This window comes from the organism of the source record quoted next, unplaced genomic scaffold (assembly GCF_019419815.1).
Source record: "Pyrus x bretschneideri cultivar Hongxiangsu unplaced genomic scaffold, Pyrus_bretschneideri_v1 Contig79, whole genome shotgun sequence".
Lineage (NCBI taxonomy): Eukaryota > Viridiplantae > Streptophyta > Magnoliopsida > Rosales > Rosaceae > Pyrus > Pyrus x bretschneideri.
In genome coordinates, this window is record NW_025999819.1 from 164197 (window position 1) to 179117 (window position 14921).

A 14921-nucleotide genomic window follows, 5' to 3' on the forward strand; every position below is an offset into this window, starting at 1 on the left:
ATGTGTGCCTATGTTTTCAGGGTAGCAGTAGTACTTTCCCTTGTTATCTAAAATAATAGGAGTACAAAGATAATCATCACTATTTTTCTCTCTATCACGACTAAAAAAGTGGCGTATTGTGTCGGCAGTTGGTGTCGGTTTTATATAATATAGTGGCGGATAAGACATTTCCGATGGCCACTTTACATGGTGTTAGAATTACTGTCGGTTATAACCGATATAAACTGTTTATGTCGCTTATAACCAACATAGACTGTTCATGTCGCTTATAACCGACATAGTTTTTAATCTTTTTAAATGGTGGTATCGTATAAAAAAAGAATCGTGTCGTTTCCAACCGACATAAAGTTATTGTCGGTTAAAAAGAGAATGGTGTCGCTTCTAGCCAATATTAATAATTATTTTTAAATATTTTAAAACTTCCTGTCGGTTGTAGCCCATAGGGTCTTGTTCTATATACATATATATATATATATATATATATATATATCCTGCCCCATGTCTTCTTCTTCTTCTATTATTTTTATTTTCTCCTCTTATGTTTAATTTTTGTTTACAATTTAATTTTGTAGGGAAATTTATTTAAGCTGGTTAAGTACATAAAGAATTGATCGACGACGGAAATCTTCCATAATTCAGGTTTTTATTAATAAATTCCTTAATTTTTAAACTGTATAATAGACAAATTTATTTAGTTAAAATTTTTAATTGAAGTAATTAGATAAATTTGTAGTATTTATGTTAAACTAATAAATATTTAGTCAAATTAATTGATTTTGTCACTTGAATTGTTATGAGAAAATGCAAATAAATAATGTTTATAATTTGGGAGGGAATTTTTGGAAGAAATTTAAAATTTTGGGGGGAAATTTAAAATTTTGGGAGGGAATTTTGTGGGACTCTTGTTGCCATTCTTAGTGCCATCGGTTATATCCAATGGTAATAGTTTAATATTTTTATAAAAAAAAGCTTGTTGTCGGCTTTAACCGACAGTAATACAAATTTTCCAGAATAAAACCCTTCCCCCTCTTCCTTGCATCACTGCCTTCTCCCTTCCCCTTTTCATTCTCCTCTCCTCCTTCTTTCCTTCTCATTCTCTTGTCCTCTTCTCCTTCTCGCTTCAATTACCATGGATGAACAATTTGAAGAGCTTCTTTAATTTGTAAGAGGAGAAGAGAAGGGGAGATGTCTTTGAATCCTTGGGCCTTCTCTTGTTGCTTTCCTTCATTTTCTTGAAGTACTTGTTAATGTTTTCCTACTTCTCTTTGCAGCTTTTTGTGAAGCAACCCTTTCGGTCCATTCGCTTGCTACTTCGAATCAAGGCTGGTTCTCAGCTTGATCAACACTTATACCTACACTTTCGGCCATCTTGATAAGCTTGGTGGCATCATCAAATTATTGTTCTCCTTGTTGCTGTTTCATTTTAGAACAATGTCAAAGTTTGTCACCTTCTGTTACGGTTATGCTTGTGGTGGTGGTGGTGCAGGCTGCCGCGATGGAAGAGGAAGTGGTGCTGATTGTAATGGTAGTAGCTATAATTGGTTCAGCATGCTTTGGTTTTGGTTTTGATTTTGGTTTTGCTATTGCTCGAATACCTTTTGCAAGAATGACATGACCGCGGCATCTTTGGCTGCCTTGATTAATCGTTCTTGAGCTAGAATCTCGCGCTCTCTATTTATTCTTGCCATCTCTTGCATTCTCCAAGCTTCTTCTCCTACAATTTTTTCTTGTTCACGTTTCTCGATGGTCTCCAAGAATCTCTTCTGAATATCCTCTTACTTTTGGAATCTGGATCACATCCTTCATTAGTCTCTTCTCCTCTTACAAATTGTATAATTAATGAACTTTTTAAATTTTTTTTTAATTATTATCAGTTAGAAACTGAGACAAGCTTTTTATTTATTTTTTTTATTAATGGTTTGTGGTGTTAGTTATGGGTGAAAGTATAGTTGTTTAATTTATTTATTAAATAGTTAAGTGGTGTCGATTAGGGCTGACACTAATTTATTTATTAAATAGTTAAGTGGCGTCGTTTTTATCCAACACTACTATTCTTTGTTTTATTTTATATAGCTTTCCTTTTTCTTGGCGGATTAAGGGGACTAACCGACATCAAAAGCCTTTTCGTGACGCTAGCAATGGCGTCGGTTCTTTTATCCGACATTACATGAGTTTATGTTGGATTTTTCCTAAATATCAAACATAAATGGGCTTGTCCTGTCGCTTTTTAAAGTGACACTACTGGATACTTTTGTAGTAGTGTATCTCTCTAGCTTTTCTTTTCTTTCTTCCGTATCTTCTCTTCTACTCCTTATGCTACTTCTCCTCTTGGTATTCTAGGCAGATGACCAATCATCTTTTCTTCATCCTACCAACCACGACTTGATGTCCAAAGTCTTTAAGTGGGTACTGTTTTATACAGGGCATTCACACTGTTTTTACAACAGTTTTGGTATTGTTAGATCAACTTCAATAGGAAAGTTTCTGAATGAAAGATTGAAAAATATTCATCTTTACTAAAAATGTAAGTATACATCATTTTTTAGATTTAATTAGCCTGTGAATTGGACAAAAAAATAATGAGATCTCAAATTTACATCTTCCCATTAGAGTAGAATCCACATTCACATCTCTCGAGATGCAAAATGAGATATATATGTGCTCGTTCCGATGGCAAGCGAGGTAGATTATCAGGAAAAACATCCAAAAACTGATTGACTACTTGCATATCCTTAACTTGTGTAGGAGTATGTCCTTTCACCAGTACATGAGCTAAATAACCTTGACAGCCTTTTCCTCAACATCTTCTTTGCTTTCAAGGTGGAAATTAGTCCATGCCTCAGGCTGCTGCATTCCTCAATGAAGGTCATAGTAAGCATGTCGAGTCGTTGGAAAGTAACCACCTTTTTACAACAATTTACCATAGCAAAGTTTTGACGTAGCCAATCCATTCCTAGGATCACTTCGAAATTCGCGATACTAGGGGAACAATTGGTTGGCATCACTTCATCTTCAACAAGGATGAGACATCCTTGGTACTAGATCTGGTAGTTTCTTATGAAACGAAAATAATGGATTTCAGGTCAACACGATAACTAAACGGGTCGTTATCGAGTCACACAATAAGAACTCGTTAATAACGGGTCCTTAATAGGTTTATACGAAGGTGACACATGGGTAACTTATTTCAACACATTAAGAAAAAAAGTTATTTTGATGATCTTAATTTTTTAAACTACGAAAAAAACTTACTATAAAATACAGTAGCCATAATGTATATGTATATATTATATATTAAATATATAATTACTGTATTATTATTCTATATAAAATTAAAAAATTTAAGTTTTATTTATTTATTTATTTTTATAGTATACTATAGTCAAAGAATGAGATTAAAAATTTTTAAAATACATTAAAAATAAAAGTATCAAGTAATTTAAAAATATCAAACACATTAAAAAATTATAATAGTTAATTTACAAGTGCGACAAATGTAAAAAAAAAATATGCAAAGGCTCGTGATCGCATCATGTTCGTTGAATATGGGTACATCATTGTTTGAATTTTTAAAACCATACAAACCCTCATGAATAGTATTTTTAAGGGAGTTCCAAATAAATAAAATTCATAATCATTAATATATAAGTCTAAAAAATATGAAGGCATATATGAACGTGCAAGGTTCCTAAACCTTGAAATGCAACTCTATTCATTTTGCATATCCTTCAATATTTGGTATTTTATAGTAATGTATTAATGTTTTTTGGTTATTTTAGAGTATGTAATACTTGAAAGATGATTTTTTTTTTAATTTTTATGTTTTGAAGTAATTTTTACGTGACAATGTGGTATGCATATACTAATTTAATATTATGTTTTTTTTTTGGGTTCCATTATGTTTTTCATTTTCATTATTTATTGATTTAAATTTTACTTTCTTTAATGGGTAATAGGTCAAGTCATATTACCTGATAATATTAACGGGTTAATTTCAGGTCGGATCATGTTACCCGTTTACTTTAACGGGTGTTACATGACACGACCCGTTAAGATAACGTATATGACACAAAAACGACATGAACACAAAAAACACGACACAAATGTCAGGTCTACTTGGTACTCCTATTAGACGTAGCGGACTTCACTTCCATGAGTAGAGTATGGCTAAATTTTTTGAGCAAACAAATAAGATATGATCTAGTGGGTGGAACCCAGATCAATTAAGAGTTTATCAAAGAGGCCTAGAATGTTCAACGTACCCATGATCAAGTCAAGGTTAAACTATTCATCCTGGATGGTGATGTTGTTGGCACGGCCGTGTGTCTACTATCATCCCACACTATCGAACACTACATCAATAGTATGGTGTTGCCCACCTTCATACCACTAGACGCCCCCACCTTGGTACTGTGGATCACCTCTCTGATATTATGGATAACCACCTTGATATTGCGTGATGTCAATCGAAAACTGATAAACACCTCATGGATACTAAATAGTATCGCCCTGGTGTAGAAGGCACATACGCACCCTAGCTGTTGGTAGGGGCATGGTCTCAGGAGTATATTCGGTTGCTGATTGATTACTTGCGTGAGCTAGTTTTGTTGGTTTCGGGAGGGACATTGGCTAGCTCTGTGTCCATGTTGACAGCAAGTGTAGCATCTGTTGCTCATTTGCTTACACTCGTTGTTGGTAAGACTGTTACACCTATGGTATAACCGAGCACCAGAATTGTTTGAATCCCTTTGATTATGGAAATAGGAACTGCTAGTAGACTTACCTCATTCTCGGAGTATATTGGGGTTATAACCCCCACTGGAAAGTCCCAAACTGTTATCTCCTTTACAAATTATGGCTTCTCTATGGACCAAAAGATGATTGTCTTCTGCTGTTTCTCTGCTAAGTATTAGCACCCTCATCAACTTCATCGTCGCCAGGGCCATTTTAGAGTCCTCGACAAGCAGCTGAGGCTCATAGAACTCTTGATAAGTGTTACATCATGCAAATGCCGCCAAAAGAACGAAGTCTCTTGCGGGTTCCCTTCTTAAACTGATAGTGAATCTCAAAGGGATTGGTGGCAATGGCAGGACAATAGCCGAATAGGTCAATGAATTTTGGTCGTACTCTGCGACTGACATCTTCCGCTGCTTCAGGCTTATGAACTCATCCATTTTCCTTGCCTTATACTCTAGAGATAAATACTTGTTCTCAAAATGTTGCTTGAAATCAAGGTGTGTTGGCCAACATTCGAAGGGTGACAAAGCCATAAACACAATTAGTGTGTAAAAAGTGTGAATAAATTAAAATTGAAGTCTAAAGTTAAATTAAACTAAGAGTGAGAGTGCACAATGCGGGATGAACCCTATTACAAATGCATTGAGTGCCAGACTACAGATAATAGTGCAGTAAAGTGAAGACTATTCTTCTTCTTAGAATGATGGATATTACACGACTAATAGAAAACAAATTCCTACTTTGTTAGAAGTGGAGGCCATAATCTTCTAGTAATCCCTCACTCGCCATAGAAATCCAGCTATTAAGTCCTGGAGGGGCACAAAATAGAAAGTGTGAGTACGAAAAAAATAAGGATTTAATAAATTCTTTGTTTTTCATAATATAATAACCCTGGCCATAAAACCCATACAGTTCTAAAATCGTACTACAGATAAGTATGAATACGAAGTACCGTACATGACAATATTTCAAGTATATGGTAAACGACAATATCTCAACAATATAGTATAATGCGCTCATCAACATATGTAGACACACAAATCCATGCATAAAGTAGCTACATGAATAGGTTGGGTATAAAATACTACGCTCTTGTACTACATACACATGAACCTGGGTCATAGTGCATCACATACAAGTCCTAGAAGTAAAGTGCAACTAGTACATGTCGACACCTACAATGGATCCAAGGTGAGCGTAACGGTGCAATGTGAACATACACGTGAAGCTAGTTCTGATCCGAACGAGTATTATAGATATCAATGCAAGAATGCATGATGAGCAGATAAAATATATGTTGAGCAGATAAAGTATGTGTGATCATGCCACCATAATTTCATAATTATGAACATCATCAAATAACACACACACACACACACACACACATAAATACACGCTTGAAAAACAAAGCCCACTCACTGATACATAGTTGGGTCATAACTTTCTAGCCTTGCTTGCCTTTGTAATCCTCAGGATAAGTCTCTCTATGTGGAAAAACACTATACTAATCATTAAACTACCCAAAGTTTGTAAATACCAAGGAAAAGACTCGAAATTCCCTTTGGGGGTACGCATACACCAAAATTAATGTGGATGACCCGGATCTTAATGATCATTAGGAACATAGTTATAAGGCACTCTTGATGGTAGTGTGCTGTTATAACCTGTACCTTAAAATAATATATTTTATTCTTGATAAGTGTGAAATGACCAACATACCCTAGTGTGGGTATCTTGGATAACTATGGACCTTTGAGTTTAATTTCAATTTCTCATGTTTTCTTATTTTATTGAATTAGTTTACGTACTCACGAGTATGTGGGCAAAAGAAAAATTGAATTCAGAGTCACGAAGATCGAGTTATAATTTTTGAAGTTTGAAGGGAAAAATTGTAATTTCCACTTCGACGATGAAACACAACGATCACGACGCTCTCCGTTATTTAACGGTAACAACGATGGATTTCGTTAGATATAACGGATCTCTACTGGCAAAGGTATATTCTGTTAACCTTCAATCTATAAACCGACGACCGGAGCGTGGCCTCGGCCACTTCAACGTGTACTCGCCGATCGATGGCGGTGAGTATGGTAGTGCGTATGCCCGTGATGTCAATGACGATGGTGGCATGTGCAATAGTGCATGAAGTGATGCGTGAGGACCTGAGACCTAACCCAAGGTTATTCAATGTCACAAATCACGTCTGCACTTCATTTGTACAAATTTGGAGCCGCTTATCACATTTGAGTTAAAGTTTTAGTGAACCTTAGAATTTACTTAGTATTAGTACTAAAGTAATGTTTTACAGTGCAAGCTTGAGTAGCCTAGGCAAAGGCAAAGAGAAACACACATAATTTCTGTAAGAGGATCTAAAAAAACCCAACAAACAATAGAAGCTCAATGAAAAAAAAAGGAAGGAGCTAAGTTATAAACTCCTTTTTTTAATGATCCAATCTTCTTGGAAAACAAAAGAAGTATGATAAAGACGAGTACAAATTCCGGTATAAAAAAATCGAATATTCCATCAAATTAACTATTATTTTTATCTATTTATATATAAATTTAAAACGTTTGTTCTTCAAAACTCACCTGTTTTATATTTTTTTTACACTGTATTGATGAAATTAAATGCTTTTAAGTATTCTTGGATGAGACTTAAATAGAAATTGGTTAGATGACCATATAAATGATTTACTTATGTTGGTGATTTATTTTCACCACATAGTCTGTTATATATTGAGTATAGATATATGTAGCCATAGGATATTTACATGTAATACAATATTTCTAATAGGGGCTAGATATGCTAGTAGATGCTAGTTGTGCACAGGTAGACACTCGTGTATTCATATGTGTTGTACTCTTACTAGCTCAATTGTAGAGAAGCTTGATTCTTCTCTTTGTGTAGCGAGATATGCCTAGATTCCGATTACACCCCTTTTTGTGTAAGCTCCTAGAATTGATTTTTCTTAATAATTTTATCAATTTATTTTGAGGGTAGTAGAGATTAGACAAACATAACTATACATTAAGACCTCGTAAAAGATTATTGAAGCGCGCAACATATATTTCATTCAATCGTCAAAAGTTTAAAATGATAATCATAATTTCAACCAAAAAACTTCATTGGTCGAGCTCCTAATTGTTACCTACCGAGTTATGCTGTGTCTTGTCGATTTCTGTCGAGACCTGTCGAGCGAGACATTTTATCAAACGCAACATGGGGACCATAAGGTCACACATAAGAAATAAGAGAAGAAAGACAAAAGAAGAGAAAGAAGTAAATTTACAAATAATTATACATAGGGTTGCACAAAAGAAATAGCATGTTGAATAATTTAGTATTTTTACTTATTCTTTTAGTTTATCGCAGTTGTGTATGTGAGTCATATACAAATATACATTGAGATCATGAAACTATTAGAGTCATGAACAACCAATAACCCACGTTGAGTCCACTACTAAATTGAGGGAACCTAATCCTTTATATCGAGCAAATTTACAAGCTCCTGTATAAAATATATTTATTGGTTGGCATGGCAAATTCAACCATCAACTAATTAATAATTCCAAAAGTCCTTGCTGGCGCGTATCAAAAAAAAAAACTACCTACTACTTTCACCCCAAAAAAGAAAAAGAAAACACTACCGACCATTTGTTTTCTTTTCTCCCCAAAATAATGCCTACTATTTGGTTGTCGGAGTAGCAATGCGGAAGATGATATATAACTGCACGTAATCGGAAATCTGTATCCAATTATATGATAGCTCAGTGCACGTAATTTGGTTGCTTAGCTTAGATGTAGTTTTTCCTTTCCTCCAACCTCACCGTCACGAGAAGGTCTTAAGTGCAGCCACCGTCGGTTGTGGGTCCATATGTTGTGTGAGAGGGATAAGACACAAATAGGGCCGAATGAACATAAAAAAATCAGTAGTAGGGTAGCGACGATTTTGTGTGTGTGAGGGTCGTACGGCCAATTGGTCTGGTCTCCGCACAAAAGAATTTCTTTATGGGATGCGCTATCCACACACTCCTTTTTACTTCTCACACACCTTTTGTTAATTTCTGTTCGTTGATCTTCTTCAATTCATTTGATCCGACGGTCGAAAATTAAAAGAATATGTGAAAAGTAAAAAAAGGTATGTGGATATTACACCTCTTTCTCCACCGCCACAGGTTGATGGATTTTTCTATGTATACAAAAATTTTCAAAGGTTTGGTAGATCTTTTCTTGGACAATTACAACTTGCAGGTTGCTAACAACCAGGGAAACGTGTGAACCGATTTTCTTTTTCTAAGTCTTATCCATAAAATATGATAAAAACTAATTTTGCTTTTAGAAAACTCCTGGATGTGTTTCTGAACAATTTCTTGGTGCTCGTGGAAAATAAGTTTTCACACAAATCCTACAAAATTTTAAAAATGACAACTATATCACAATTTGCTTTATAGTTGTTCGTATCATAAGGAACATATATTATTTTTATCTATTAAATTAAATTCGTGATATGAGATTTGATTTTCATCCTAAAAAATAAGTAACTTATTAGTAGACCAAATATCATCGACTGTCCGATGATTGAGAGAAAAACTGACCGTGGTCACGGACAATGGTTGTATAAAATGAAAGAGCTAAAACGATGACTGATGGAAGGTCGGAAGTTTGTATTCACTTTCAGGTGTTCATCTGATTCTAAAAGTTTCGTCACTCGTTACGAATTAATGTGCCCCTGTCCTACACTGTTAGTCTAAGTCTAACAAAAGTCAACATTGCTAGTGTGCCACGACACCTTGGTGAGGCCTTTTGTTTCTGTCCATTTCTTCCAACTCCCTGACAAACCCATCAACTTACGCCCACATGCACAACAGTATTCTAATCTAATATCTACATTATTATAAAATAAAATAAAAATGAAGGCGAAGAGAAAGATTTTATTTAATAGGACTGTCCACCAATTACAACCATCCTAAAGTTAAAATCTCTCCACTCCATTATCATTCATCGCATATGCCACGTCTATTTTTACTTAAAATCAACCTCAATCCAGCATATATGAAAAATGACTCACATGACACCAATGAAACATTTAAGTGAGTTAAAAATATCGTCACTGATTGGTAGTATGAAAATAGTGATAACTTAATAGTTAGTCAGACCGAAAAACAATAGCGTGATTACATTTTACTTTATGATCCTAAAAAAAAGAAACATTTTAGTTTATGAATTATTTTTGTTGATTTCTAAGAAACAAGGATCAAACGATTACTAGTCTAAACTAAAAGGGTGAAATTCCTTTGAATAATTAGTCTAAGTAGAAAGTGGCCAAAAACACCGATGCCTATGTCCTTTATTATTGTAAACAACCTGTCCTTGTTCATTCTTTATTGACATCCGAGTGCCGCGTTCATACGCGGGCGAGAAACACAGAAACAGGTAAGAAGCTTCACTGCTATATATACGTCATAGTACACGCTTTACATATCTGTTTTTCTCATCCATATATGTTTATATATAAATACATGTACTAATTAAATTAAAACCCATCTGCATAATTTTGTAGCTCTGATCGCCTGACCTCCTCCACCGTAATATTATACTAGCTAGTCCAAGTATTTTTCCGATTCTGCGACACATAGAAGCCTCACCGGAAAGGGAAGAGGTTTACTGCAATTACCAATTATCTCTGATCCGCTCTTTGATACAAACATAAACATGAAGAAGTCGCATCAAAGCCAACCCATATACATTTTCTGTTTAGTATTCTTTTTATGTTCCGCAACATCGATCACAGCTCAAGAAGTTGGTAAGCACAACAAATTACAGTACATACCTATATATTCTTGTTCCGTTTGTTTGTTTCTTTCTTTCGTCGCAAGTTTATTCACAAGTGGATACACTCATATTGGTATTGCAGAAGATGAACGAGAGTTCGATTATCTTCAGGGAAGTGGAAAGGGACCGAAGCAGTGGGGAGCGATGAAGAAAGAATGGTCAGCCTGCAAGAATGGAGGCTTGCAATCTCCTATTGATTTATCGAGTCACAGGGTCACGTTAGTCCCAAACTTGGGCAAGCTCAACATCTCTTACAATCCTTGTAATGCCACCGTAAAGAATAGAGGCCACGATATTTCGATTTACTGGGAGGGCAACGCTGGATCAATTCACATAAATGGTACTCAGTATTTGCTAAAACAATCTCACTGGCACTCCCCTTCCGAGCATTCCGTCAATGGCAGGAGGTACGACATGGAGCTCCACATGGTTCATCTAAGCTCCGATCCCAAAGTCACAAACAAGATCGCTGTTGTTGGCGTCCTATACAAGATTGGTCGCCCTGACTCTTTCCTTTCTAAGGTACATACGTACTCCATAGATCAAAAAAAAATTCTCGATTGCTTAAGTTCCAATAAACATGAATACACATGTTGCCAGATTGTAAATGCTGGTAAATTTTTTTGCCTTGGATGATCGTCTAAATCTCAACATAACTGTTGTAGGTTATGAAAATTGAAAAGTACATTTGTCCTAACATGTTGCTAGTTGTGGATTGATTTCAGTTGACAGGGCATGTAAAGTCAATGATGGATCAGATGGAAGAGAGAAACATAGGGACAATTGATCCCCGAGAAATTAAAATCCATAAGAAAAACTATTACAGATACATGGGCTCACTCACTGTTCCTCCTTGCACTGAAGGCGTTATTTGGACCATCAATAAAAAGGTGATTAATTAACTGGTCCTCCTTAATAAAACCCTCAAAATCATATAAAGTTCATATATGAAGCTTCCTTTTTAATTTGGACCATCAATTTAGTATGTGGCTCTTTACCAAATTCATTTTACATATTTCCAACAGATAAGAACAGTTTCAAGGGATCAAGTAAAGCTATTTCGAGTCGCTGTGCATGATGTAAGTGTTTCCACATCTCTACTCTTTTTCGGAAAGCCCTCCTCAACCCAAAAATATCATATCTTTGCAGATCTGACTGTTGGATAATAAATGAATTAATCGTATGTGCTTAGCCAAGTTTCACATATATATCTGATTTTCTTATTTGTTTCTTTTTTGGATCAGTATGCAGAGATGAATGCAAGGCCAGTACAACCACTTAATCTTCGAGAGATCCAGGTCTTTGACAGAAGAAAAGAGAGCACAAATAACTGATGATATCTCAACTCCTATCAAAAGAGAGTTTCTCACCACATTTTTTAATGTACAATCGGAAATGTTTCCCATTGTTATTGCTCTCCCACTTGCTAAATATATTGAGCAGAATCAATTGGTTATCATGATAGTCACGTCGTTGTATTATACGAGTAATGTAGACTTATCACAAATTTTTGTCATATAAGATATGTGATACATGATGTACTAAAGTAATATTAAATGGAAACCGTTATTGACACTCCAAAAATCTCATTATACACTTCTCACAAGTGTATTTTTCTTTCTAATTATAGAAAGGTTGGAATGCCAAATGTATTTTTCTTTCTAGTTATAAAATTATTTTTGTCACATCATTTGATTTTTAGATGTGGTGCAAAATGAGAGAGGATCCTCGCAGGATCCTTTTTGTGAGGGTCTCAGGGATCCTCCAATCACATCCGTTCATTGTACATCGTGTGACCAGTTTTTGTCAAGTATTGTTTATATTCAATTTTAAATAAAAAATCTGCACGATGTACGATGAATAAATGTGATTACAGGATTCTCAAGATCCCCACAAAGAGGATCCAGCAAGGATCCTCCTGGGTGCAAAATGATTGTATGACTAGCATTATTGTTTTGGGCCAAGGATCCTCTCCGGATCCTCTTTGTGGGGATTCGGAGATCAATCAATTGCGTTCGTTTATTGTACATCGTGCTGCTAGAAATCATTTAAAAATTTAAATTAAATATAAATAGTACTTAACGAAGACTGACCGTACGATGTACGATGAATGAACATGATTGATTGATCATCTTGATCCCCACAAAGAGGATCCGGAGAGGATCCTACTCGATTGTTTTGGGAAGAGGATCCTCTCCTGAGCTCAAGATGGGGATCCTCCTGACTAGCCCATCTAGGCCTTTCAAACTTAATCCAACAATTGTAATTATTATAATTTTTAGAAGATCTCCCTGTTTGAAGTTGTTGGATTAAATTTGAGCGGTCCAGATGGACTGGTCAGGAGAATCTCCATCCTGAACTCAGGAGAGGAATCCTCTTCCATTGTTTTGTACTACCATCCACTTTTAATTCTTGGGGGCATCACTACTGTGGCGCAGAATGCTAAGTGGCATAGGCTAATCAATTAACTTTGTTGAATGTACATCGGTTTCATTTTAGTAAGGGAAGACAACAAATTGATGTTGATGTAGTGACAAACTCTCTACATAGTTGATATGGTTAGGAATGACAATGGATCGAAGCGCATTATCAGAAATTTTAGCTTGCCCTACCAAATCTTAGGTGAAGAGACAATTCGTCGGGTCAAATTTCAATATCAAGGAGAAGTTTTAACCGACAAACAAATGTGTCATCGTGAAAAAATGATTTAGCTATGCATCAGGAAACATTTCTCAAGGTGGTCCAAAGTCCATTGGCCACATGTCAAAAAAATCCACCACCTAAATATTACTCGACGTGTATTTTTAGTTACCTCACAGAGTATTTCGTCGGGTAAACCCTTAGTTGCAGTTTATAAGTTCATGCCTCCCCTCATTTTTCTCATCCATACAATCATTTTCCTCCGTCATCTCCTCCCATATATTCATGTGCCTAAACCCTCAACCTAAGTTTATGAAAAAGCATCATTAGCAAACACATGTCTATTGTGGCCGTGGTCTAGGGAGTTCAGGTTACCACTGTAACATCGAAGGAAGTGTTCCATGTGAGTTCACAATCGAGCTTTTAATTTAAACTTTTAATTTTTTTTTTTAATGCATTCCTGCTTGGTTAGGAATCACAGCATTTCTGTGTGGTCAAGACTTCGAGCATTTCTGTGTGGTTAGGAATCAGAGCATTTTTGCATGATTTATAAAGTTCTAATATCTTTTTTAATGTACATAAAGATTGGCAGGGAAACCGAGAGCAAAAGTAGTACGAGCACCACTCAGGCTCTCGAACCTTGTCTTACTGGGTCGAGGAACGGCGGGAGGCTAGGTAGAAGTTCCCGGAGGTGGTGGTCGGGGGTAGACCCATGCCAACTATGGCAACGATATTGCGGATGAGATTTATGTAAGTATTCTTGCATAACTTAGTATTTTATTTTTAATTACTATAATTTTGGTTTAAATTCCAATTGGCTAACTTCGTGTGTGTGTGTATATATATATATATATATATATATATTTTGTTGGCTTCAATGGTACAAAAGAAGGACGAGTATCTCACCACTCCATTTCAGTAGCATCCTCACATACCTATTGAGGAGCTGACACCTGACTCAGAGGTGTCTCTTTAGATGTTGATGGATAGGGTTGGCCGAAGGAAGGGCAAGGAAGTTCAGGGCCGAAGAAAGGGTTAGTTCATGTTCTTCGTCGAGTTCAACTGCAGCGACCGAGACCGACTCTCGACTTTAGCAGGTGGGGAGGAGTTGGCATGCCAAAAGGAATTAGTCTACCAGTACTTCATGGTCGTAGCCCAGAACTTATCAGCTTCTAGCATTATGATTCCATTGCCGCCGTTCGAGCTTGTGTCGCCATCCTAATAGCCTCCCCAGCAGTCGTCCCAGGAGCACCCCCATGTGGTTGTCCAATAAGCCGCCCTATCAGTGATCAAGACCTCCTGTAGAACCAACAATTTTTTTGGGTTGGATATATTTAGTTTCAATTTTACAATTTTTTTTTTGGGTTCTAATATTTTTTTTTTAATCTTTGTGTTTAATATTTTTTATCTACATAAACTCTTTTTGCTCAACGGAGTGTTCGTCGGATTATCTCATTGTATTATTTTAATATAAAACGGCGACAAGGTACAGTTCGTTGTGTGAAATCACCTCTGTCGTGCTATTTTTTTCCTACATGATGAATGTATTCGTCGGGTTAGAATGAACTTAGCCAACAGACATTTGTGTCTATGGGTAAAACTCCGTGCGACAATCTTGACCTTACGAAAATTGACCGACGATCCTCTGTCGTCCAAATTTTTTGCAGATGAAGCTATTCCATCTCGTAATACATTTTTTCTATAGTGGCGG

General features: G+C 35.9%; 1 protein-coding gene and 1 long non-coding RNA gene across 2 annotated transcripts; both read left to right on the top strand.

The window, feature by feature from the left end:
• The first annotated feature begins 10248 nt into the window (after nucleotides 1-10248).
• LOC125472977 (alpha carbonic anhydrase 7-like) lies at nucleotides 10249-12145 on the top strand. The gene is made up of 5 exons (XM_048575170.1): nucleotides 10249-10541; nucleotides 10653-11092; nucleotides 11296-11460; nucleotides 11596-11649; nucleotides 11815-12145. The coding sequence occupies exons 1-5, from the start codon at nucleotides 10451-10453 to the stop codon at nucleotides 11902-11904; spliced, it is 840 nt and encodes a 279-aa protein (XP_048431127.1). The 5' UTR covers nucleotides 10249-10450; the 3' UTR covers nucleotides 11905-12145.
• A 1253-nt stretch (nucleotides 12146-13398) lies between these two features.
• LOC125472997 lies at nucleotides 13399-14604 on the top strand. The gene is made up of 3 exons (XR_007254936.1): nucleotides 13399-13613; nucleotides 13795-13960; nucleotides 14100-14604. It is a non-coding gene; the product is annotated as an uncharacterized LOC125472997 (long non-coding RNA).
• The last annotated feature ends 317 nt before the right edge of the window (nucleotides 14605-14921 follow it).

Coding starts and splice junctions, on each gene's coding strand:
- LOC125472977 (XM_048575170.1), top strand. CDS start 10,451: ATGAAGAAGTCGCATCAAAGCCAACCCATATACATTTTCTGTTTAGTA. Junction 10,542..10,652: donor GATCACAGCTCAAGAAGTTG/GTAAGCACAACA, acceptor TTGGTATTGCAG/AAGATGAACGAGAGTTCGAT. Junction 11,650..11,814: donor TTCGAGTCGCTGTGCATGAT/GTAAGTGTTTCC, acceptor TTTTTGGATCAG/TATGCAGAGATGAATGCAAG.